The following is a 26,716-nucleotide window of genomic DNA, read 5'->3' as shown; positions in this document are numbered from 1 at the left end:
TGTGACCTATGTCTGAGAGAGAGAGAGAGAGAGAGAGAGAGAGAGAGAGAGAGAGTTGTCTAATACTGCTTAAGGCCTTTCTGGCCAAAAGATTGCCTGTTTAACAGTCTGTTGTTGCAATCTGCGAATCAGCATGTCCCCTATATGAAGATTGGCTGCATATCCTTTTCATAATACTGCTATTATTCCATCCTGGATTTTCCACTGTTTAATTATTACATTCTTCTTTAAGTCTGAGGTTATTTCACCTGTTTCACATATCTTGAATACCATGTGGAACAGTTTTGTCATGGCTTGCTCTCCCAATGATCTCAATAAATGTGAGGGAATGTTATCTATTCCAGAGCCCTTGTTTCAACTTCATTCTTTCAGTGCCCTGTCAAATTATTTCCACAGTATCATATCTATCCCTTCAATTTGTCCATATCCTCTTCTCTTTCTATATTGCTGTTCCCAAGTTCATTTTCCTTGTAGAGACCAAAAATTCCTTCCACCTTTTAGCCCTCCAATCTTTACTTGGTACTGGTGTGTCATACGAGCACTTGATATTCATAGAGGTGTTTCTCTTTTCTTCAAAGACCTCTATAACTTTCCTCAGGTGGAATATATCTTTTCTCTAGTCATTCATGTTATTACAGTCTTGCATTTCCCATCTAGTCATCCCTACATTGTCATTTTGGACTTCCTGTCAAACTCACTTTTTTAGACATTTATGTTCCTTTTGACCCACTTCTTTGGCTGCATTCTTATACTTTCTGCTCTCTTCAGTTAAATTCGGTATCTCATGCACTGTCCATGAATTTCTACTCAACCTTGTCTTTTTGCTTAATTAATCCTCTGTTACTTTCATTATTTCATCTCTCAAAGCTACTCATTCATCTTCTATTGTATTCCTTACCCCATTTTCTGTCAATCTCTGCCTGATGCTCCCTTTTAAAGTTTCAACAACATCTGGTTCTTTCAATTTATCCTTAGGGTCCAACCTTTCTGAAATATCTTTAGTTTGTAATTGAATTGGTGCATTGGTGGAACAGAAGGCTGTGTAGTGCTGGAATGGGAACAGTGAAGGTATAGGCACAGTAACTAACACAGGTTGAGGCCTTTGAAGGCATCACAAACAAACAAATCTGGGGTGTGGCAATGAGTACCCGCATGGCACCATCCTATGTCAACCTATTCATGGGCCTTCTAGAGGAATCTTTCCTGAACATCCAGAATCCCAAACCCCTCACCTGGTTCAGATTCATTGATGGCACCTTCATGATTTGGACTGACAGTGAGGACAATCTACCCACATTTATGTAGAATGTCAACACATTCTCCTCCATTTGGTTCACCTGGTCCTCCTCAACCCAACAAGCCACCTTCCTCAATTTTGAGCTCCACCTCAAAGATATCTACACTGAAGAGCCAAAGAAACTGGTACACCTGCCTCCGTGGGTATGTAGAAGTACCACAACACAACATGGTGTGGACTTGACTAATGTCTGAAGTAGTGCCAGAGGTAATTGACACCATGAATCCTGCAGGGCTGTCCATACATCTGTAAGAGTACGAGGGGGTGGAGATCTCTTTGAACCAGCATGTTGCAAGGCATCCCAGATATTTTCAATAATGCTCATGTCTGGGAAGTTTGGTGGCCAGCAGAAGTGTTTAAACTCAGAAGAGTGTTCCTGGAGACACTCTATAGCAGTTCTGGATGTGTGGGGTGTCACATTGTCCTGCTAGAATTTCCTAAGTGTGTCGGAATGCACAACGGATGTGAATGGATGTAGATGATCAGACAGGATGCTTATGTGCATGTCACCTGTCAGAGTCATATCTAGAAATATCAGGGGTCCCATATCACTCCAACTGCATACACTCCACACCATTACAGAGCCTCCACCAGCTCAAACAATCCCCTGCTGACATACATGGTCCATGGCTTCATGAGTTTGTCTCCATACCCATACATATCCATCCGCTCAATACAATTTGAAATGAGACTCGTCCGACCAGGCAACATGTCTCCAGCGATCAATAGTCCAGTGTCTGTGTTGATGGGCCTACGCGAGGTGTAAAGCTTTGTGTTGTGCAGTCATCATGTGTACACATGTAGGCCTTGGGCTCTGAAAGCCCATAGTGATGATGTTTCATTGAATGGTTCACATGCTGACACTTGGTAATGGCCCAGCACTAAAATCTGGAGCAATTTGTGGAAGGGTTGCACTTCTGTCACATTGAATGACTCTCTTAAGTCATTGTTGGTCTCATTCTTGTAGAATCTTTTCCCAGCAGCAGTGATGTTAGAGATTTGATGTTTTACCAGATTCCTGATATTCATGGTACACTCATGAAATAGTTATATGGGAAAATCCCCACTTCATCACTACCTCAGAGATGCTGTGTCCCATCGATCATGCACCAATTATAACACCATGTTCTTGATAACCTGTCATTGTAGCAGCAGTAACCAGTTTAACAACTGCATCATACACTTGGCTTATTTAGGCATTGGTGACTTCAGTCTCTGTATGTGAATATGCATGCCTATACCAATTCCTTTGACGCTTCATTGTACATCAGTACCATTGTTGTTGTTGTTGTTGTTATGGTCTTCAGTCTTCAGTACCATTATCCACATCAATCCCACAAACCACCAGAAATACATCCACTTTGACAGCTTCCACCCATTCAATACCAAGAAGACCCTTCCACACAGCCTAGCCACCAGTGGTTGTCAAATTTGCAGTGACAGGCAGCCTTCTCAAAATATACCAAGGGTCTCACTGAGTCATTCAAAGATTGTAATTACCCTTTCAACCTTGTACAGAAACATATCTCCCATGCTTTATCTCTCTAGTTTCGCAGCACCTCCCTAATTACCAATGTCCAACCAAGCACAGAGGATCATTCCCCTCATGACTCAGCGCCACCCAGGAGTGGACCAATGGAATCACATTCTTCACCAGGTTTTGGCTACCTACCATCATACCCTGAAATGAGGAATGTCCTACCCACTACCCTTCCAATCCCTCACACAATGGTATTCCACTGCCCATTGAACCTATACAATTTTCTCGTTCATCTCTACTCAACCCCTGCTCCCTGCCCCTGGCTGATGGCTCATATTCCTGTACTAGATTTGGATCCAAGACATGTCCCATACATCCTGCCTCCATTACCTTCTCTAGTGCAGGCATGAGCATCACCTATCCCATCAAAGACAGGGCTATCTGTGAAACCAGTCATGTGATCTACAAGCTAAGCTGCAATCACTGTGCTGCATTCTATGTGGACATGGCGACCAACAAGCTGTCTGTCTGTATGAATGGCCATCAACAAACTGTGGCCAGGAAATCTGGATCACCCAGTTGCTGACCACACTACTCAACACAACAGTCTTCATTTCAATGACTGCTTCAGAGCCTGTTCCATCTGGATCCTTCCTAAATACACCAGCTTTTCTGAATTACACAGATGAGAACTCTCCCTGGAATATATCCTATATTCCCATTAACCTCCTGGGCTCAATCTTCGTTAGTCACTGTCCTTCACCCAGCTATTCCATTTCCTGTTCTCACAGCAGCACTGCACAGCCTTCTATTCCATCAATGTGTCCACAGCCTTTTACTTCTCTCATTTTCTGCTCTGCACCTAGCTGCTCTTCCCTCTCCCCACCTTGTTGCTCTATACTCCCACAAGCATACTTCACCCTGTCCCACCGAGCGAGGTGGCGCAGTGGTTAGACACTGGACTCGCATTCGGGAGGACGATGGTTCAATCCCGCGTCCGGCCATCCTGATTTAGGTTTTCCGTGATTTCCCTAAATCGCTCCAGGCAAATGCCGGGATGGTTCCTTTCAAAGGGCACGGCCGATTTCCTTCCCTGTCCTTCCCTAATCCGATGAGACCGATGACCTCGCTGCCTGGTCTCCTTCCCCGAAACAACCAACCAACCAACCAACCACCCTGTCCCACCCCTACCCTGATATTCCTCCCCCTCCCCACCACAGCTTCCTCCTTACATCAACCACCCAGACTGCTTCTCTTATTTTACACTATTGCTCACAGCCTGGCCTCAGCCAGAGTCAGTAGGTAGTGGGAATTTCAGGTTGATTGTGGAGAAAAAGGATTATCAGTGTCTGATAAATTAAAGGTTTATGGGACTGGAGAGATACTACCAAAAGACTACTGACAATATCTAACCATCATAATGATGTATAAGATTTGAAAAGAGCATCAATATTGTTAGCACAGACACTGTGCCTATGTGTCACAAAACACTTAATTTGAAAAGGAAGTGATTTTTACATGGTAGAAAATAAAAATATGAAAGTAAAGGCAGTAATTTCAACTTCATAAAGCAAACACCAACTATAAATTGTCTGTATTTATAAAAAAAATCATTTTACATATACAAAATATGGTCTTCCAGTGATTTTATATGGTAATTATAATATTGGTAGTGACAAAGAAAAAGTGTTGCAAAATACTACATGAAGTTTCTTGCTCATTTACTATTTGCAGTGTAATATATGTGTTACTGATCATACCTGAGGCATCCAGGAGAAGCCCCTTCAAAGGCTGAACAGTTACTCAATAAGTTACGATTTAGGTGCAAGCAAATATCTGCCTGCAGGCACTCAGGAAAACCTTTAAGTACACTGTTCATATCAATTCCATTGGTATATGTCCATGCATGCTGTAAATGAATATTTCTGTGAATTAGTTGACTCATTTATGTTTGGATAAGAGCCTGTTACTAAATTACACAGCACACTCAAATAAAGAAAGATCATCATTGTGCTATACAAACATTTTCATAGTCTACCATAAAGAAGGATGCAATTGCTCTCAATTTCCTATTTGGTGATCTTTTTCATTTTTGAGATTAGGAACATCTTGCAAATGTGCCTAATTGATTAAATTAATGTGGAACACAGTGGCAGTGTCAATTTAAAAGCTTGTTCAGATGGTACCTTATACTGTATAGTCCAAAACACATTTACATGAGAGAACAACCCATTACATTGTACTATACTTTGGCCATAATTACTATTGATTATTATATTATGACAATGATACTTGAAACTAAGTGGATAAAGATGAATAACTTGTTGTGTGTTTATTCAATTATGGAGTAGTAAGAATAAGGTGAACACTCCAAAAATTTGAGACACAGAAAGGAAGCCACCACACAGGAAGTAAAAGAACTACTAAGAAAACATAAAACCATTGATTTTTTTAAATATTTATGATGATACAATTAAGGTACATCAACAAATATTTCAAACAATGGTCAACATCAACATTCTGCTACAAGTAAGACACATGAATATCAGAAGAATAAATTAGAAAATCAAAGGAATTGCAAGGTTGTCTTTACATTCAGTTACCAAAATTAGTAATGCTTTACAATTAATAAATGTATATGGCAATGGAAAATCTTCTCACTGTCCATCTTCTCCTCCTCACTCTCTTTGATCATCTTCTCCTCCTCACTCTCTTTGATCATCTCCTCCTCCTCACTCTCTGTCACCATCTCCTCCTCTTCCTCCTCCTCCTCCACTCTCTGTAAGCAGCATTTCCTCCTTGCTCTCTCTCTGTTCATTTCTTCCTCCCCCATTTCTATGTCCATTTCCTCAACCCTCCTATCTGTCTTACTGCTCTCTCTGACCTTGAGCATTTTTATGTTATTGCAAATGAAATTTGACTGGGAACTGTAGTCATTTAAAATGAAGCAGTAAATTTGTTGGGATTATTAGTATATGGGGTAAGAGAAATACCACATCCAATTGCTGAATCTGTGAGGATAACAGATTCAATGACAGTATTCTGTGTAGTTTTAAACTGCAAATGGGTAGTATTACAAAGTTTCAGACAGTTCTGGTTGCATGGTAGTATTCAAATCATAAGTTGAAAAGCCATAAATACAGCTCTCATGATTTTTTTTAACATACGAGGGTTACCCAGAAAGTAATGCACCAATTTTTTTTTCTCAGCCAAAAATAATGCTATGAATGCAAAATGTAACGTATGTATTATTTGAAGTCTCCTGAGTGAGTGCACCAGATTCCCATCACTTCCGACAGGTAGCGTAGCTGCATGACAGTTTAAAAATGGTGTCTGTAGGTGATGTACATTACAAGCAACATGCCATCATTGAATTTCTCACTGCAGAGAAGAAACTGGGGGGAATATTCACAAACACTCTTGCAAAGTCTATGGAGCATCTGCTGTCGACAGAAGTACAGTTAGTCGCTGGACATGGGGGGGTGAGGTCATCAGTAGGCAGTTTGGTGGAGCTCCATGATTTGCAGCAGTCAGGGAGACCATCCATGGCTGTCACACCTGACATGTTGCAGCGAGCTGATGCTGTCATTCATGAGGACAGACCCATTAAGATGTTTTGAGGACAATGAGGAGGTGATTCACACAGTGAAGCACTAGCTCCATCACCAGGACAAGGATTGGTACTGACAGGGCATACACCCTTGTTTTATGCTGGAGGAAGGCCACAGAATGGGATGGAGATTATGTGGAAAAATAGGATGTGAAGATGAAATTCATGTGTGTAATTCTCATTATGTTCAATAAATCATTGTTTTAAAAAATGCAATGCATTACTTTCTGAGCAGCCATCATATGTATATAATTCTGAGTATCAAGCACTAATGTTTAGAATTAAAACAAAATAAAAGACCATTGGAGTGGTTTTTTTGTTACAATAAAATTCATCACCTAAAATAAAAATCTAAAAACAAGTTGTAGAAGCATTAACTAGAGAGGGGTCATTTTTGTCCCATTTGCAGTTTTATGAGGTTCAATATAGCAGGCAATTCTAGTGTTAAGAAAATTCCAAGATATGTTCATAGAATTACTCAACCTGATAAAAAAAAAGTAAAATGGCGCCAATTGTTCAAAATTCTAGAAAAATTGGGGTAAGCTTTAGAGAAACATGGCTAATACACAATATGTATAACAACAAAGGAACAATAAGAGTAGAAGACCAAGAAGGAAGTGCTTGTATTAAAAAGGGTGTAAGGCAGTGATGCAGTCTTTCTCCTTCACTATATCAAAGAAACAGTGCCTCAAATAAAAGAAATTATAACAAATGGAATTACAATTCAGGGTCAAAGGATATCAACAATTAGATTCACAGATAACACTGCTGAATCTGAGGCAAAATTACAAGACATACTGAATGGAATAAACAACCTACTGATCATAGAATATGGATGAAAGGTAAAACAAAGAAGGACAAAATTATACCGATATACCACCAAGCTTTAGAAATAATGTACTAGTAAAATTGAAACTTGGTTTACCCTTAGATATATGAAATACTCATATATTTTAGGTAGCACCTCATATTTACATCCACCCAAGAAAAATACACATTCTGCTTAAATAGTTTTTCTTCCTAAGAGATAACTGAATTTTATCTTCAAAGAGGTATATCTTGAATCAATACATCGCCTTTGTCATCCACGTAGTATGGTTGATGGTTCCTGGCATACAAAGAGATGTCCTGTCCTCAGAATGCCACAGACTGACTCAAAATTTTCTCAGTAATCAACCTGTTGTTGATTATGTTTGGAAAGGTGGTAGTCACAAAATCCAGTGGTACAGCAAACATCATCAGACACTTCAATACTAGCAGTCACCTAAGCCTTCTTATCAAGTTTAGTCCAGGTAACTCTAAATCTTTCAAAAAGCATCAGGTCTCTTATAGAAGCTCCAAAAACCCTAACTAAAATGTGTTGATGGCAAGGGATGTACAATAGTTCGCAATACAACAGTTTTTTTTTTTTTTTATGAGCCCAATTTAGTCAACCTATCCTAAACAGGTTGGCCTTTCAAGGAATTGAACCAATCACTTCTTGTCTTGAAACATTATTATTATTATTATTATTGTCCATCTATCAGTGTTTCGAATACCTGTGACTGTTGGGAGCAGCTTTCCATCCCAGCCCAAGAATAATTCTTGGTAACCATTAACATTAAACTGGGTGTTATTTCTGTACATCTTGTTTCTCCAACTTTTTTCTGAGGCTTTAGAAAGAAGTATGATTCATTGACAGGTGTTCAGTATCATATGCAACAGCTTCTGCAGCAATCTTTAACAAGTAAACCCCAATACCATCACAGATATTGCACCTGTCAATAACTTTAAAGAGACCAGGAGTAAAAAAGTGCAGTGTATTTTGACTTGCTGGATCTGTTGCTCTTGCTATGGTTAGTGCTGTGCCTGAAAAATAGCAGATGATGTTTTACTGTTCTCACCAGCATCACCGCTTTCACTGGCTGATATTGGCTCATTTGTTTTTGATGCATCAAACTGATGAGTGGCAAAACATTGTTCGAATTGATCTAAATCAAACATGGAGGCAAAACATCCATTTTGGCACTGAAGCATTAAAACTTCTAATTTTCTTCTGTTTTTCACCTGTTCCAAAACATCCTTATGACCTACATCAAAGAGATTGACCACCATTTCCGCAATATATCTCTTTGCTTTTTTCTTGTCTGCAATTCTAATCAAACATTTTTGTAAGGCTTTCCATAAGTCATAGAGTCTGAATAACTAATCAACTGTTTGGCAGTTCTTCTAGTATGAAGTGCTTTTTTCAACAGTATGGAAACTTTTTGAATTACCAATGTTGTGTCTTCCTTTACTGTATGCTATGTGACTCCTAAATTACAAAAGAAAAGGTTCCAAACTTAATGGTTTTGGGGTAGTTTGGCCCCCATATTTTGACTGAAGATGTAGCTTATTAGAGATATGTAAAACAGTAATCTTAATTTGTCTACAGAACTAATGGAAAAAGATGTTGCCATTCATTTAAGAAGAAAATGTCACAGAAGTCATAATTAAACCTAACCCATAACATTTTAGAAAATAATAATGTTATGAAATAAATTTATCAATTAATTCTAATTCTAATAATAATAATAATAACAATAATAATAGGGATCTAGTGATAGTAGTATAAGTTTATCTAACAATATGCATGGAAAATAAAAGAACATAGTTTGGATAGTGAACAATTTTAGTTTTTTTTATATTAGCCTAGTAGTAGCACATCAAAAGCTACTAGAAACAGAGAACTCATGTTACTTAAATTAATGAAATATTATTAATTTCCATTACAAGTATGTACAAGTGATTGCAAATGAAATAAATAAAAAAATAATAAAAATTCACCTTACAGGAAAAAATTTCAAAACATCATGGTCCTTGTAGGTCTCCTAAAGTTTTGTGCAGATCGTTTTTTCATTGGCTGGAACAAGGTAAGGTAGGAGCTGAACTTCTAGAAAATTTAAAAATAAGGGCCACCCTAATGGTCACTTATCAACAGGTAAGAGTAAGTATGGAGAAAACATCAGTGCTCTAAAAGCTCTTCATATGAAAGGAAAACATTTCTCACTTTGAACATTAGGCTGAACTCTCCATGAGTATTAAAAATGTGATTCTATTTTAGGTTGTATGTCCTGGCTTTTAACAAACCTGTGAGTAGATGCATTCACACAATTATGGAGACAGCAAAACATTTCCAGCGAGTGATCACATCGTACTGTTAAATTCTGTGCAGCATTGAGAACCAGGACTCCACATTTCTTCCTCTGGACTTGTAAACCATGCTTTCTGCATTGCAAGGGACAGTTGTTTCTCCTTTTGAGTGGCTAGCAGAAGTGGTATAGTCATTTATTTATTATGACCAATACATGTTCAACAGGGCTTAGTTTGGGAAGCGTGCTGAGGTAAAATTATCAAGTTGTGGGGAGGTTTCCTGCAGATTTTCAGTCTCCATGTTTAACATTTAAAGACAATTTTTATTGGCTGTCTACATTACATGTACAGAGTGAGGCGAAATTCATGCACTCGGGCTTCACAGTGCGGCTCCTCACATGTCAGCAACAAAAAAATGTCTCTCACAAAATTTCGGCCGGTGAGTACATCTGGCAGAAAAACGATTTTAAAGAGTGGCGATCTGGCAACACTGTAAGTACATGTATGGTAACTACCTCTGTCAGAAGATGTTAGTCATGCTGTAAAGTTGGTGTAGTGGATAGAGTTTTGGGTTAGCATGCAGGAGGTCGAGAGTTCGACCCTGGGTTGAGGCATATGTTTTTTTATTTGGGAAATGTAGTCCAGGTGGTATGGTATCTGGCATCTAACTGTCAACAGCAATTGCAGTGGGTCCTCTAGAAAATATTTGCACTTACATACTACAATTGTAGAAATGGGAGATTCATCAACTTTGAAAGAAGCCCTTTCCATGTCATGGGCATTAATTTATTTGCTCTACTTCTTTTATTAGATGTTTTCTTTGTACACTGCTCCAGTGGTCCCATACATTAGTACCAACTGTTATTCTTGCCTCATTCATGTTCATTACATTTCGTTCTGGCCTTACATTACCTGTAGGATTAGCAACACGCTTTGCGAATAATGTTCAAATTTGGTTACTATTTATGTGTGTTATCACCATGGACCCACTAATTATGCCTTTCAACAATGAGTCTGATAACCACATGCTGTTTAGTACATATCTCAGTGCATTATTGTTATTCTTCTTATTATTATTCTATCAATGGGATTGTGGAAACATAACATCTGTTACCATTAGGGAAACAGTGTAATTCAAAACCAAACATTTCACAATTAGTGTTGCCGGGATGCATCATGCAGGACAATATCTGTCAAAGGGATAATGTGTTTTAGGTAGAACAGCACACAGGACTGATGCCATATTTATACTGTAGGTGTTGTCCACCAGACAGGGACTAGTTGTGAGCAGAGTAACACACCCATCACAGATTCCAATGTAGATGAGAACACATACTGAATTTTCTCATTGTAGACCTCTGAACCAGTGTGGCAGATGTATGGCATACACAAACAATGAGTATGTGGATATGCTTTTGATCCTTGGTGCATCTGATAACTGGGCTGGTGTTGTCACTCGTGAATATGCTGCTAGATATCATTGTCGACGCCAACCATATGAAAATGTGTTTCGTCGTCTGGAGCTGTACCTTCAGGAATCAGGTTCTATCCTTCCACCATCACATTACAGAGGTCATCCACAGACAGGCCATACTCCAACTACTGAGGAAGCTATTCTGGAGGTCATACACCAAGAACCTCAGTGAAGTGCATGTAGCATAGCATGACAGCTGTGTGTCTCACAATGCACTGTCATTAACGTCCTGCATGAGCATGAGCTGCACCCCTATCATTGTGCTTTCCTGCAACACCCGCATCCTGCAGATTGCCATCAGTGGATGCAATCCTGTGAATGGTTCCAACAACAACAGGAAGCCAATGATGACTTTGTGAATGCCGTAATATGGTCAGATGAAGCAGCATTCACTCGTGAAGAAGTCTTCAATATGCAGTGCCCACCATTGGTGTGAGGTTAACCTGCAAGTCACCCATGGCTATGGATATCAATTTCGCTTTGGTATCAACATCTGGGCCGGAATATTGGTAACAGATGTTTGGGCCCCTACAAGTCGCCTGACTGGTTGACTGCATGAATGTATCATGCACTCCTCTCAAACTATCAGCTTGATGCACTGGGAGATGTTCCATTACATGTTTGACAGAGGATATCGTTCCAACATGATGGTTCACCTCCACATTCTCGAATCAATGTGCGACAGTATTTGGACAGAACATTTCCAGGGAAATGGCTTGGACATAGTGGTCCAGTTGTATGGCCACCATGTTCACCTGACCTAAATCCCCAGGATTTCTTCTTGTGATGACACCTGAAGGAGCATGTGTACTCTACTCCACCAACTAATGTGGATGAATTGGTAGCGTGTGTTCATGCTGCTCTTGTTATTGTGGATGCAGCTTTGCTGCAGAGGGTTCAGAGCTGCACGATGAGGTGGGTTGCACAATGTTTGGATGTGCAAGGAGGTTGCTTTGAGCATCTAATGTTCTGAGGACAATGTATTTTACTGTGAAAGTCATGCGGTCATTAATAGCAACATTATTATTGTCTCTGGTTGCTAATGAGGGAGATCTGAGCACTCATATTACATGTAGTATAAATGACAAAAACACTACTGGCCATTAAAATTGCTATACCATGAAGATGACATGCTACAGATGTGAAATTTAACTGACAGGAAGAAAATGCTGTGATATGCAAATGATTAGCTTTTCAGAGCATTCACACAAGGTTGGCCCTGGTGGTGACACCTACAACGTGCTGACATGACGAAAGTTTCCAACCAATCTCTCATACACAAACAGCAGTTGACCAGCGAAACATAGTCGTGACGCCTCGTGTAAGAAGGAGAAATGTGTACCATCATGTTTTCGACTTTGATAAAGGTCGGATTGTAGCGTATCACGATTGCGGTTTATCGTATCGCGACATTGCTGCTCGCGTTGGTCGAGATCCCATGACTGTTAGCAGAATATTGAATCAGTGGGTTCAGGAGGGTAATACAGAATGCCGTGCTGGATCCCAATGGCCTCCTGTCACTAGCAGTTGAGATGACAGGAATCTTATCTGCACGGCCGTAATGGATGGTGCAGCCACATCTCGATCCCTGAGTCAACAGATGGGGGCATTTGCAAGACAACAACCATCTGCACGAACAGTTCAATGATGTTTGCAGCAGCATGAACTATCAGCTTGGAGACCATGGCTGTGATTACCCTTGATGCTGCATTACAGACAGGAGTGCTTGCGATGGTGTACTGAACAATGAACCTGGGTGCACGAATGGCAAAATGTCATTTTTCAGATGAATCCAGGTTCTGTTTACAGCATCATGATGGTCGCATCCATGTTTGGCGACATCGCGGTGAACACACATTGGAAGCGTGTATTCATCATCACCATACTGGCTTATCACCCAGCGTGATGGTATGGGATGCCATTCATTACACGTCTTGGTCACTTCTTGTTCGAATTGATGGCACTCTGAACAGTGGACATTACATTTCAGATGTGTTACAACCCATGGCTCTACCCTTCATTCGATTCCTCCAAAACACTACATTTCAGCAGGATAATGCATGACCGCATGTTGCAGGTCCTGTACGGGCATTTCTGGATACAGAAAATGTTCCACTGCTGCCCTGGCCAGCACATTCTCCAGATCTCTCACCAATTGAAAACGTCTGGTCAATGGTGGCTGAGCAACTGACTTGTCACAATACGCCAGTCACTACTCTTGATGAACTGTGGTATCGTGTTGAAGCTGCATGGGCAGCTGTACCTGTACACGCCATCCAAGCTCTGTTTGACTCAATGCCCAGGCATATCAAGGCCGTTATTACGGCCAGAAGCGGCTGTTCTGGGTACTGATTTTTCAGGATCTATGCACGCAAACTGCGTGAGAATGTAATCACATGTCAGTTCTAGTATAATATATTTGTCCAATGAATACCCATTTATCATCTGCATTTCTTCTTGATGTAGCAATTTTAATGGCCAGTAGTGTAGATGTTGTGTTGTTGTACTGCCCTATCACCTTTAGCATCTCAAAATTGATATTGTTTTTGTAGTTATTTGGTCCTATGACAGGCCATTTCTTTCAACTGTCTTTTTGTTATTTGTCTAACCACATATTTCCTACATTCAGTGTTACAAAATGTTGTAAATTTAGGATACATGTGATCTAATGAACAGTGTATATTACAGTATGAAATGTCAGAATGAAAGTAGCAACTACAAAAAATGCACCCCAACTCAGGACTGAACTCTCGAGCTCCTGCATGCTAACCTAAAACTTTATCCACTGCACCAACTGTACAGCACAACTAACATTTGCTGATAGAGGTAGTTACCATGCATGTACTTACAGTGTTGCCAGATTGCCACTCTTTAACATCCTTTTACTGCTGGATGTACTCAACAGACGAAATTTTGAATGAGGTATTTTTTTATTCCTGGCATGTGAGAAGCCGCGCTGTGAAGCCAGAGTCCATGAATTTCGCTTCACCCCATATTTCTAATGTTATTACCAGTTTCAGATCCATCAAAACCTCTTCATAGCTTAGTATGTCAATGACAAGAGTAACCTATCAAATCCTATAATCAATATTTATGCTACATCATCGAACATATTATTCCATGACAAAGCATTTAGATGACACACTCAGATCTGAAGATAATTTGACTGTAAAAAAAGCAGTCATAACTGTAGAAATATGTGCAATCTAGATGGACAAAAATAAAGATAACTGTCAATTTTTGTAATACAAGGGAAAAACATCTGATGCAGAATTATATAAATATATAGGCACTGGCAGGTCGATAGACACACAAAATTCAAGCTTTCGCAACAAACAGTTGCTTCATCAGGAAAGAGGGAAGGAGAGGGAAAGACGAAAGGATGTGGGTTTTAAGGGAGAGGGTAAGGAGTCATTCCAATCCCGGGAGCGGAAAGACTTACCTTAGGGGGAAAAAAGGACAGGTATACACTTGCACACACACACACACACACACACATATCCATCCACACATACACAGACGCAAGCAGACATTTGTAAAGGCAAAGAGTTTGGGCAGAGATGTCAGTCGAGGCAGAAGTAAAGAGGCAAAGATGTTGTTGAAACCCCTAAGGTAACTGTTTCTGCTCCCGGGATTGGAATGACTCCTTACCCTCTCCCTTAAAACCCACATCCTTTCGTCTTTCCCTCTCCTTCCCTCTTTCCTGATGAAGCAACTGTTTGTTGCGAGTCTATCGACCTGCCAGCGCTTTTGTTTGGTAAGTCTCATCATCTTTGTTTTTAGATATATTTTTTCCACGTGGAATGTTTCCCTCTATATATATATATATATATATATATATATATATATATATATATATATATATATATATAATATTTCATGATCATGTGCTTCATGTTCCCAAACAATGATAGAAATTTTATGAATGACAATGTGCCCTGTCACTGAGCCACAACTGTTCACAAATGGTCTGAAGAACATTTTGGACAATTTGAGAGAATGGTTTGACCATCAAGATTGCTTGACATGAATCCCCTCAAACATTTATGGACATAATCAAGAGGTCAGTTCATGCACAATATCCTTAGGCAGCAACACTATCGCAGTTATGGATAGTTATAGAGGCAGAATGACTCAATATTTCTGCAGGGTTCCCAATGACATACTGAGTGCATGCCACGTCAAGTTGCTGCACTATACCATGCAAAATGTGGTTCGACATTATATTAGGAGGTATCCCATGGCTTTCGTCACCTCAGTGTGTACCATTCCCAAGATTTTTCACAGCCATATTTGACAAGACTTATGTATTTTTAAGGTATACTAACTGCCAAATACACATATCATATTTCCCAGCAGTCTCTTGGAAAAATTCATGTTAGTATGTGTTGTTCATTCATAACTTTGGAACTGAGTTGGGTTTAGGTTTGACTACTTTTATGTATTGGAAGAAATGTATCTGCAGTTGCAAATACAGTTAGACTTCAGCTGCACAATGTATTGATGAAATATTAACATGTGTTCTGGACCAGAGCTCAGACACAGATTTCTGCTTTATGAGAAATCCAGGTTCAAGTTCTGATCTAGTACAAATTTTCACATGTCACCAGTAAATTGTACAGCTGAAGTCTAATCATTTTCAAAATTGTAAATTTTTTTTTCTGTTTCATACAGCTGTAAATCATAACAGTGCCTGTTCCTTCATACATGGTGATGGACACTCCATAGTACACTGTAAAACAAGACACTGAAAAATAGTTTCATGTATTACATGACAGTTAATACAGATACTGTTTTTCTGGAAAGATCTGTATGTACACAGAACAAATTTTGTGGAACAGTTTATCAATACAAACTTCTTCACCCTACAAAATTCTCTCAAGTGGCACCAGTGAAAAAAAATTACAGAGTATGATAACATTCATATCTGTGAATCAACATTCCCTCATTGTTTCAATCTTTCATAGTACTCTGTCCTTTCCAACATGCACAATAGCTCTTGGAAATTTAGAACTACTCAAGTGAGACAACCTGGAACACAATTCAAAGCAAACTGAACTGAGTTTTGAAAAAGAATTAAATGTAACAGAGGCCAATAATAAAGACTAATGACTGTAAAGGAATATCATACCTGAAAGTATTCTTCCAACCTCTGGCGTAAAGGATTAGGTATCTGGTGAAAACGAATGAATTCTCTCACTCTCAGCATCTGTGTATGATATCTTGCAGTCCCTGAATACAGTCGCTGTATGATTGCAGATACATTTCCAAATATGCTGGCATACATAAGTGCTGAAAATAAAAAAAAGTAAAATGCAAAGATTTAAATGGTACAAAAATAGTTCATCAAAGTAAACAACTATATCATAGGCTTCTTTTATAAGTTTAATTATAAGAAAGGAGAAATTTTCATCATACAAAAATTATGCCACAGGACCATCCTCTACACACATTGTTCTTTTCAATATTTTGCACAAAATCTGTAGACCATCACCTACAACGTGAAGTATTTTCCACACACAATTATCACAGACACGCAAACAGAAATATAGAATTTAGAACACTCTATGCACCTTCAATTCTATAAGCTTATTTGCCTGTCAGTATCCTTTCTTTTATCATGCTATGTGTGAGGTTGTCAAACTTTGTAAATGTAAGTAAATGTGCTGTATCTGTGAACAGATATAAACTGCAAATTATTATATGGGCATGTTAAAATTTATATAGCTTTATTTACACTTACCATTTACACTTATGACTTATGTTATCCCTTGCACTCTTTAGAAATTTCGTGGTTAAAGAGTAACAATATTATGAAAAAGGTAATTGCTACTCACAATACAGCAGAGATTCTGAGTCGCAGATAGGCACAACAAAAAGACTGTCACAGAATGAGCTTTCAGCCAATGAGGCCTTTGTTGAAAAGAGACAGCGTGCACATGTGCACACACGCGCGTGTGCGTGCACACACACACACACACACACACACATGGCCCACAGAGTCCGACAGCTGAAGCCAGACTACAAGCAGCAGCGAGTGATGGGAGAGGCAACCAGGTAGGGGTAAGGAGGAGGCTGGGGAGGGGAGCGGCAGGGGTAACAGGGTAGAGGTGGGGAACAGTCAAGTGCTGCTAGTGGGAGTGTGCAGAGATGAGGTAGGGAGAGGGTGTGCAGCTGCTCTTTTAGACCAACAGCTTCAACGTATTCCCCACTACCTACCCTCCTATATAAAATATACCACCCATTTCCTCCACAGACTCTCCAAAGTTCCTGTTATTTAACCACACAGTGCCCTGCTGGTCACTATTGATGACACATCTCTTTACAATAACATCCCTAATGTCCAAGGCCTTACCGCTACTGAACACTACTGTTCCCAATGTTTCATGGATTACAAACTGACAACCTCCTTTCTACTTGCCATGAACAACTACATCCTCACCCACAATTACTTCTCCTTTCAAAATATTACCTACCAACAAACCCGAGGTATGGCTATAGGCACCCACATGGTATCAGACCATGCCAACCTATTCATGGGCCATCTAAAGGCATCCTTAATAAACACCCAGAATCCCAAACCCCTCAAGCTGGTTCAGATTCACTGATGACATCATGATCTGGATTGAGGGTGAGGACACCCTATCCATATTCCTCCAGAACCTCAACACTTTCTCCCCCATTTCCTTCACCTGGTCCTACTCAACCCAATATGCCATCTTCCTTGATATTGACTGCCATCTCAAAGATGGCTACATCAGTACCTCTGTCCATATCAAACTCACCAACCACCAACAAAACCTCAACTTTGACAGTTTCCACCCAGTACATACCAAGAAGTCCCTTCAATACAGCCTAGCCCCCCCATGGCCATAACATATGCTGTGACGAGCTGTCTCACTAGAAATATACAAGTGTCTCACTGAGGCCTTTACAGATGGTACTTACCCTCCCATCTTGTACAAAAACAGATCTCTCATGCCTTATCTTTCTACTAACCCACCATCTCCCAAAGTCCAACCATTCTGACCACAGAGGAGCATTCCCCTCATGACTCAGCAGCACCTAGATTGGAGCAACTGAATTACGTTCTCCACCAGGGTTTCAACTACAACTTTTCATGCACTGAAATGAGAAATGTCCTACCCACTATCCTTCCCTCCTTCCCCCCCCCCTCCACCCCCACAGTGGTATTCACCCACCCACCGAACCTATACAATATCCTTGTCCATCTCTGCACAACCCCTGCTCCCAACCTCTTGTCTCATGACTCATATCCCTGTAATGAAATTAGATTCAAGACCTGTCCCATATGTCCTCCCACAACCACCTTCTCCAGTCAAGTCACAGACATTACATATCTCATCAAAGGCAGGGCTACCTGTGTAACCAGTCATGTGATGTACGAGCTAAGCTGCAACCCCTGTGCTATATTCTATGTGGTGGGCATGGCAACCAACAAGCTGTCTGTCACATGAATGTCCACTAACAAACTGTGGCCAAGAAACAACTGGACCACCCTGTTGCTGAGCATGCCACCCAGTATGACATTCTTCATTTTGATGACTGCTTCACAGCCTGTGCCATCTGAATCCTACCCACCAATACCAGCTTCACTGAATTCCACACATGGGAACTCTCCCTGCAATATATCCTACATTTCCTTGATGCTCCTGGCCTCAACCTCTGTTAGTCATTGTCCTTACCCATCTAGCCCCTTCCTTGTTCCCATTCCAGCAGTACATAGCCCTCTATTCCACCAATGCTCCCAGTCTTTTTACTTCACCCCTTTTTCCTCCCTCCTCCACTCTCCATCCAACCTCCTGACTGAACCAGCTGCTCTACCCTCTCTCCAGCTCACACCTGCACGCTCCCACTAGCAGGACTTCACCGTCCCTCAGTGCTACCTGCTATCCCTTCCTGTCCCTGCCCCAGCCTCCTCCTTATCCCCGGCTGGTTGTCTATCCCATCATGCACTGCTGGTCGCTTGTCGTGGCCTGACTTCAGCAACCAGAGACTGTGTTCATTTGTGTGGGAGTTGCGTTTGCTTGACTGTGTGTGTGTGTGTGTGTGTGTGTGTGTGTGTGTGTGTGTGTGTGTTCTTTGACAAAGGTCTTGTTGGCTGAATGCTCATTTTGTGACAGTCTTTTTGCTATGCTTATCTGCAACTCAGCATTTCTACTATATGGTGAGTAGCAGCTGTCTTTTTCGTGATATTGTTACATTCCATTCTGGATTTTCCATTGTTAATGATTAAAGAGTATCTTACAAGAGTGTTCAAAGAAAATGAAAGATATACACTTATGTAACATCAACCACCATTGGCACAGGTGCTTGCAGTAAGAATATACTGATACTGCTTGCCAGTCATGTAAAGTTCAATGTGGGTAAATTATAGGCCACCTGGCAGCAATCTCTCCCTCACTTAATGTTATTCAACTTGCCTGTAACTGTGGTCCTTAACTGCCATGACTAATTACTGTGTGCACAGTGCTATGAATTATGAACCTGTAGTTCAACTGCCACTAGCCTTAATTGAATATTGATTACTAAACACATGCTTATTGGCTACATAGGGATTGAGCTTTAATCAACTTAATCAGGTGCCATTTCACAATAAATTATATCATAGCTCAGATAAATGTGCTACTGACAACTATCATTGTTTGGTTCATGGACTCAAACAGTTTTAATTTGTTCTTACTGAAGTTTATTGCTTTCAATAAACATTGTTGGCCCTAAGTGAGGGACATAACACTAGCGGCAAAGAACTCGTAGTTTTGGTTCACCAAATGCTGCCGTGGACACCACATTTCTCTAGTTTTGGCAGCCACAGCTAAACTAGCATCAGGGCTAAATTAAACAGTTCAATAGTTCACTGGATTACCAATGAGCCTTCTTACTGTGTACAAATCTTCCATTATATTACTTGGTTCTAATGTTAACACCGTTGTCCAACCGATCAATGTTACTATTATCCAATATTTTCTCTGTAATATCTGACTATGTTTCCCAAAAAATGCATATGCTAGCAGTATGGCTAGAATTCTTACATAATCATAAGTCAGACACTGGGTTACACATTTTGGATAGGAGATTTTCAGGGGTCGAGTCAAAAATGTAAATTCACATGTGCGTGTGGTAAATTGTATGTGAATAGCTTAATACCTGGTGTAGTGATTCTCTTAGCCACAAATACAGAAGTCCACACAAGAGACTGATGACCTCAGAAGTTAAGTCCCATAGTGCTAAGAGCCTCCACACAAGATTTAAGTCAGTCTCTCACCTCCCTGGCTGAAGTGTAGTGAACTGAGCATGCATTTGAAATTCTGCAAACAGCACAACAAACTTTTTTGGCAGACTGAAATTTCTTATGTGGCCCAGAACCACACTGATACAGTGCAGTGGGTTTCCATAACAGACTCTAAAGTGATAAACAATTTACATTCAGTGGCAGCCACCCAGCTGCATTCCCCACTATCCCAGGCTAGTACCAGGCATCATTTGCATTGGTAAACTTTGTTTCCAAGGCGCCTGGACTCTATGTTCCTTGTATCACAGATGGAAGTGTCCCACAATATGAGGAGGAGCGTTTTAAGTGTTTATGTAAAAGTTCCGTTGTGGAAGTATGTCATAGCACAGAGGGCACAAGGGAGTGTCCACAACTGATTCAAATTAATAATGTTTCAAGCAAAATCATGTGCTGGTACCATGTAAAATTTCATTAAGGCAACAGTGCAAGACATTCTAGTGACTTTTCTTTTCAACACAGGTGCATTGATCTCCATTATAAACCAGTCTTCACACTTTAGACTAGGTGCTTACTCACTCAGTAAACTGTTTATGACCACCATGAGGTAAAATTTCTATGTTGTGTGCAACTGATGAGTGCTTTTATTCAGATGTCACACATTTTATCATTTTTGGTTGTGACAGATCCATCAGTCAATAATATATTTGGCCTCCCAAGCTCTCTGGGGCAGATCTACCTGGCCTTTGCTGTCTTCATCAGTGGCATCAACTTAACATTCAGCAAGGTATTTTACAGAAGATGATAAACAGAGTTGGATGGTGGTGCTGCCCCACCTGCAACATCAGGTGTTGCAGCTCATACATCAACCAACGAGCAGATTTCCAGAATGATGCAGCTGGCACACCAGCACCACTTCAATCACTTTCACTGTAGCCAACAATGACACAGCTGTAGGACAAGTTCGAGCCAACATCGTAGGCCCTTTCTTGAGATCCGTGTGGTTAATCATTATGGTCGTCTTTTCCCACTTTCTATGTGTCATCCACATTCGGCAGACAACAGCCACCTTTGTGTGAGCATGTGCAATAGAGGGTGCACACTGCACACTGGTGATGGACTGAGGTCCCCAATTCACAGTGACTAATTTCAAAAGGCTTTGCAGCCACATTGAAATTAAACATCTTACCACACACCCCTTTTCATCCATCCTTGAACAAGCTATCTGCTTCAGCACTAAACACCTTCCTAGCTTCTCACAGATGGTAGAAGCATATTATGTAGACAACAACAGAAATATCTTTGAGTAAACAACTAACTGTCAAACATGAATTGCAACAATGGTAGAAGCCCAGTGCAGTACCTTCATGGGCACCATCACAGGGTGCTTCTGGATCTTCAATGTCTACTCACAGAACACTAAGTAGATGCAGCCAGACCATTCAATGTGGGTGTCCTAGTGTGGAAATGCACATCTGGATGGACTGCCAGGTCGATCTGGGGATCCGTGACAGTACAGGAGGAGTGCCAGGTGTTGTTGTTGTTGTTGTTGTTCTTGTTGGTGGTGGTGGTGGTCAGTTCAACCCACTGAATCCTGCAACAGCACTGTTACCATCTCTAGTTGTGGCACCCTAGTTAGCTATTTTATTCATCATGGAGTCCACTGTCAGATGGCTACCTAGTCACCCCTTGCCACAAGCTACACGACACACCCACAGATGTTAATCCGGTTTCACCAAAAATTTAACCTTGCAGAGAATTGGTAGACAGCATGCTGCTTGATATTTTATCTTAGTGTATAAGCTTATGTTGGCTTTATTGCCTTCATCAGTACACATACCGATGCTGAAGATAGGCATATGTCAACTTTGAGAAAAATATTATTGTTGTCTGTAGTTGTTGAATGTAGTATTTTTTTCAGCAAGGTTTTAACACTGTTCAGTAATTTGATGTTGTACATATATTATAATAAACATTTCATTATTTTGACAGCTGTATAAATTCAAGTTTGACAGCTAGTTGTTTACTCAAAGATATTTATGTTGTCTGTGTTTGATGTATATTTATGTTTACATTGACAACAACATAAATATCTCCAAGTAAACAACTAGCTGTCAAACTTGAATTTCAACAACTGTCAAAATAATAAAAAACATATTATAATATATGTGCAACATCAAATTATCAAACAACATTAAAATGTTACTGGAAAGGATATCACATCCAACAACTATAGACAGCAGTAATAGTTTACTCAAAATTGACATATGCCCATCTCCAGTGTCAGGACATGTACTGATTAAATAAAGACAAAAAAGCTTATATACTAAAATAAAATATCAAGCAGCATACTGTCTAACAATCCTCTGCATAACATTCTACTGTGACATAATATATGTTGCAGGTCCCACAATAAGGAAAGAAAGTTGAATCACTGGACCCGCCAAATCCCTCACAGATGCCTCTATGTCCAGCAGTCTACAGGCCTACACAAGAAGCTCTGGAACCAGAAGCATTGTTGCCAGGGGCCTTGGACATATGCAAGGTGCCTTCCATCTTGACAACATGCAGCTCTGAGCAGCTTCTGCCATTTCATTCTCCACTGCACCAGTAGGGTAGGATACACCCCTATGTGCCAGTTCAAGGGGGAAGGGATTTAGTAACCCTGCCAGACATGTAAATAGGCAATAAAGATCTACTGATATGCATAACATTGTCCACATCTGGCAAGGGTACTTATGGCAAGAGCACTGCAGATATTGCTTGCAAGTCATGTGAACTGATATAGAGAGCAAATATAAGGGTGCCTAGTAGCAGTCTCTTCCTCAGTTCCTGTTACTCTACTCACCTCTAGCTGTGGACTTTGACCACTACAATTGTTTACTGTTTGCAGGGTGCTACAAATTATGAATTTGTGGTTTCTACCTGCATTATGTCTAATGGAACATCGATTACAAAACACATGCTTATCAGCTAAGTAGTATTTGGACTTTAGTCAGCTCAATCAGGAACTACTATTCTGTAATAATTTCTATTATGATGAATGTATCACCAAGAACTTCCACAATTTGGTTCCTGTACTAACAGACAACTTTGTTAAAAACACTGATTGTGTTCAGTAAATATAATGGTCCCCAAGTGAGTGTTACAAAAGTAAAATTGATTGTCTAATCTCAGAATTAAAAATTATGACAGTCCACTGCAAAAGTGAAGACATGATGTCAGAGTGTGAATGGAATTTGTTACTCAGCAGATGCAAGGTTCAAACGGAATTTACATTTTAGGCACAGGCTTGTGACATTGTTCATACATGTGAACAGCCAAGATAGACTTGAAGTACTCCCTTCATATTTCTTTCTTTTCAATTCTAACAACAAAACAACAAACAACCATCTACCTAGCAGCAGATAATCAGTATAAATTTCAATGGTTTGACAAGGAGTTCAGAGTACATGCCCAATCAGCATTATATTTTTGTTCACATAACTGAAATAACTTAGTAAGAGGAATGTTTATGCAGTTCATGGGTATGCTGCTGGATATGATTCTCTTCACTACACAATATTTCGACGATCCATCTGGCTGCCATCTTCAAGTGCAATTACTGAGCACACAATCATACCAGAACTGAATGAACATCAGAAACGGTGGCTCCTTTATACCTCGGGTACAGCCCACTGTGCTTGCATGAGAAGCGGAAAAGCTGGCCCCTGCAAAGTGAAGAATTGCAATGCCACCAGCAGTGGAAACTGGTGAAAGTGATAAATTGCAAATTATGATGTAGCGGGTCAAAAACCAGACCACTGTTGTTTTGTAGCAGATAAAATAGGGTTCCATATCTTGCTTAAAGGAAACCCTTTATCTCTATTAATAATGTCATCAGATAATCGTATTCAATTCCAGTGCAACTGTGTACTCAGCAATTGCACCTGAAGATGGCGGCCAGATGGATCATCAAAATATCGTGTAGAGAAGACGATCATATCTGGCAGCATATCTGTGAAGAGCATAAACATGTAACATGCCGCTAAAATCTATGGAATCACAAGAGGGATGTTTGTTTATTTAACTGCTTCTACAGTCCTGTGTCTTAGAAAAATGTTAACTATTTAAAGAGTGACATAAATCAGTGATATAATTAAAGCTATGTGGACAAATTAAATATTCAAGATCATAAGTGATGTTAATAAATGAAGGGTTAGAACACTATGAAAGTTAAAACAGTAAGTTAAAACACTATAAAACTCTATAAACATTATATGACACAGCATGTAATTACCGAACATCCATGAATGTCAAAAGGAAGAGCACGTGGTGATAACAATTTTGCAATGTCTTCTTGGGACAAGAACTGATCCCTTTTAACTGTATTAAGTGAGCCCACTGGGGCATTTTGTTTAGTTTGAATCAGGTATGTAGAGTTCAAAGAGTCTTTTCTATTAGGCTATTGACTGGAAAGTTAAGACATGGTACAGGACTGACTGTTGAGGAATGCTCACGTGAAATTTTGAGCCTATTGATCACTAGTCACAGATTATTTGGTGTTAAATCATTATTACCCATTACATGCATTGTTCAATCAAGAAGGCATCATTGCTTGATTTTAATTTATATGTGTTGCTTTTTGCTCACTGTTCTGGTGATCTATAATTGCCTGATCTGAACTAATTGTTAGTTTTCCATTTACATTAGTTGTGTTCTCGATAACTTGTTAATGACCCTTTTCCTTCTGTTTTAGTTCTTATGTGCTTGTATAATTCAAAGGGTTCAAAGCATAATATATCTTTTGGGGTTATATATTCTGTTATAGTTCTTAGGTATAATTCAGAGAACTCAGAATGTGTGGTATATTTTGAGTTTGCTGTAAACTGATATCACTCAAATTCTTATAATTGTTTAAGGCATTGTTAATAATAATATTAGGTATTTGGACCTTAAAAAAATTTTTAAAAAATAAATGTACTTTCTGGTACAAACATTAACTTCATGTTGTAGCACCTAACCACTTAAAACTCTTTGCCAGCTGTCCCATTTCATTTGTAGCAGAGCCTGGTTGTGGATGTAGGATGTACTGCATCTCCAGAAAGTAGCTACTGCATGAATTAAAGACTCATGGTCAACCAGTGGAAGGTAGCATCTCTGTGGCATGCACCAGTGCCCACTGCAACTGAGCCCCGCAACTCTTGGTGAGGTAGATCAATGCATGATTATTTGTAAAGAGTCACTCACCAGTGTGCTGAACAATGTTGACTTGCTTCAGGGTTGTAGTCCTTCATGCTCTGAGTTACTGTGTGTGCATGCTCATCTTGACCATCTGAGTAATAAAGCCCAGGATTTGTGTAGGATTTGAACAGATGCTAAGCAAAGGAGAGAGATCAGAGTAATGCAAGAAAATATTAAGGAACTTCAATGAACAGTTAATCTTCTGCTATGGGTAGAAGGTGCAGATGAAGAGGCATGGCTAGACAGTACTCATGGGCTCGAGCATCTTTCATGGAGTGGTGATGGTGTAGAGATTTGGAAGCATTTAGACATTTACCTAATCCTATGGTGGTTATTGTGCAAGGGGTTACAAATTTGCCAATGGAGACAAGTGAACAAGCTACAGAATTTTTTTACTTGTCAGTTAAGTTGCAAGAACAGTCCACTGCCCTTCAGATTCCCGATCTTGTAATTTTTCAGTTCATTTACCCAATAACCAGCAGCTGGCTGGTTAGTATGATTGATCAGGTTATACAAGAAGGGGGCAACTTGTGTGTTTTCTGTGACTGGACTGTTAACTGAAGTTTCTCAGACATACTGAGGAATGAGTTAATCAACAAGCATTATCTCAGGGCACAAAATCAAGAAGAAAATTTCATGAATTACATTGACAACATTAGACACACTAAACTAGCACTGTGTGTCAGGTTCAGCATGTCTCCGGTTGTTAGCAATATAACTGATGGAATTCAGTTGTTACTTTTAGTGACATAGATCTGGTGGCATCAGATATAGAGAGTATTTGTTTTGCTGATCAAAAAATAGGGCTTCTAACCAGCAAGGCAATACCCCAGGTGATGCTTCCCCTCAGCATCATGGAAGGATCTGAGTGGGTAGGCAGAACTGTTTTAGGTGTAAGAAACTGGGGCCTTTTGCTTGCCAATATCCGGAGTGATGTGGGGGAGGTGGTGGCAAGTGACGGTGTCAGAGAGGAGTTTGGGGATGTGAGGAGATTTTCCAGCAGTGGAATGCAATAAGTTAAGAGGAATCAGTAAGTCCTCCATTCTGTTTAACTCTGCCACCATTAACCAAGAACCAGCCAGTGGATTGCTGGATTCCAGCATCAGTGTTTCCCTGTTTAATTACACATGGTATACTGAGAATAAGCGTATTTGTAAGTTTCCAAGTTTGAAGTCACTGAGCAAACAGGTTCTTACTGTTAATGGCCAGTCATTGCCCCTGTTATGGGAGATGCAAGTTAATCTGAGACTTCAGCAATTTTCATGGCCTGT

The 26,716-nt window shown here is 40.0% G+C and overlaps 1 protein-coding gene across 1 annotated transcript in view; it reads right to left on the bottom strand.

Moving 5' to 3' along the window:
* The window catches only part of LOC126184345 (potassium voltage-gated channel subfamily H member 2), an 832,502-nt gene that overhangs the window by 183,979 nt on the left and 621,807 nt on the right, over positions 1-26,716 (bottom strand). The window contains exons 8-9 of the mRNA XM_049926724.1: positions 16,104-16,264; positions 4,538-4,686 (exon numbers count right to left, since the gene is read on the bottom strand). Of these exons, the coding sequence (XP_049782681.1) occupies positions 4,538-4,686; positions 16,104-16,264 (310 nt within the window). The remainder of the gene's footprint in view (positions 1-4,537; positions 4,687-16,103; positions 16,265-26,716) is intronic.

The sequence above is a fragment of the Schistocerca cancellata genome, chromosome 4 (genome assembly GCF_023864275.1).
Source record: "Schistocerca cancellata isolate TAMUIC-IGC-003103 chromosome 4, iqSchCanc2.1, whole genome shotgun sequence".
Taxonomy (NCBI): Eukaryota; Metazoa; Arthropoda; class Insecta; order Orthoptera; family Acrididae; genus Schistocerca; species Schistocerca cancellata.
The sequence above is the reverse complement of the archived record's forward strand: the minus strand, read 5'-3'. Positions and strand labels throughout refer to the sequence as shown.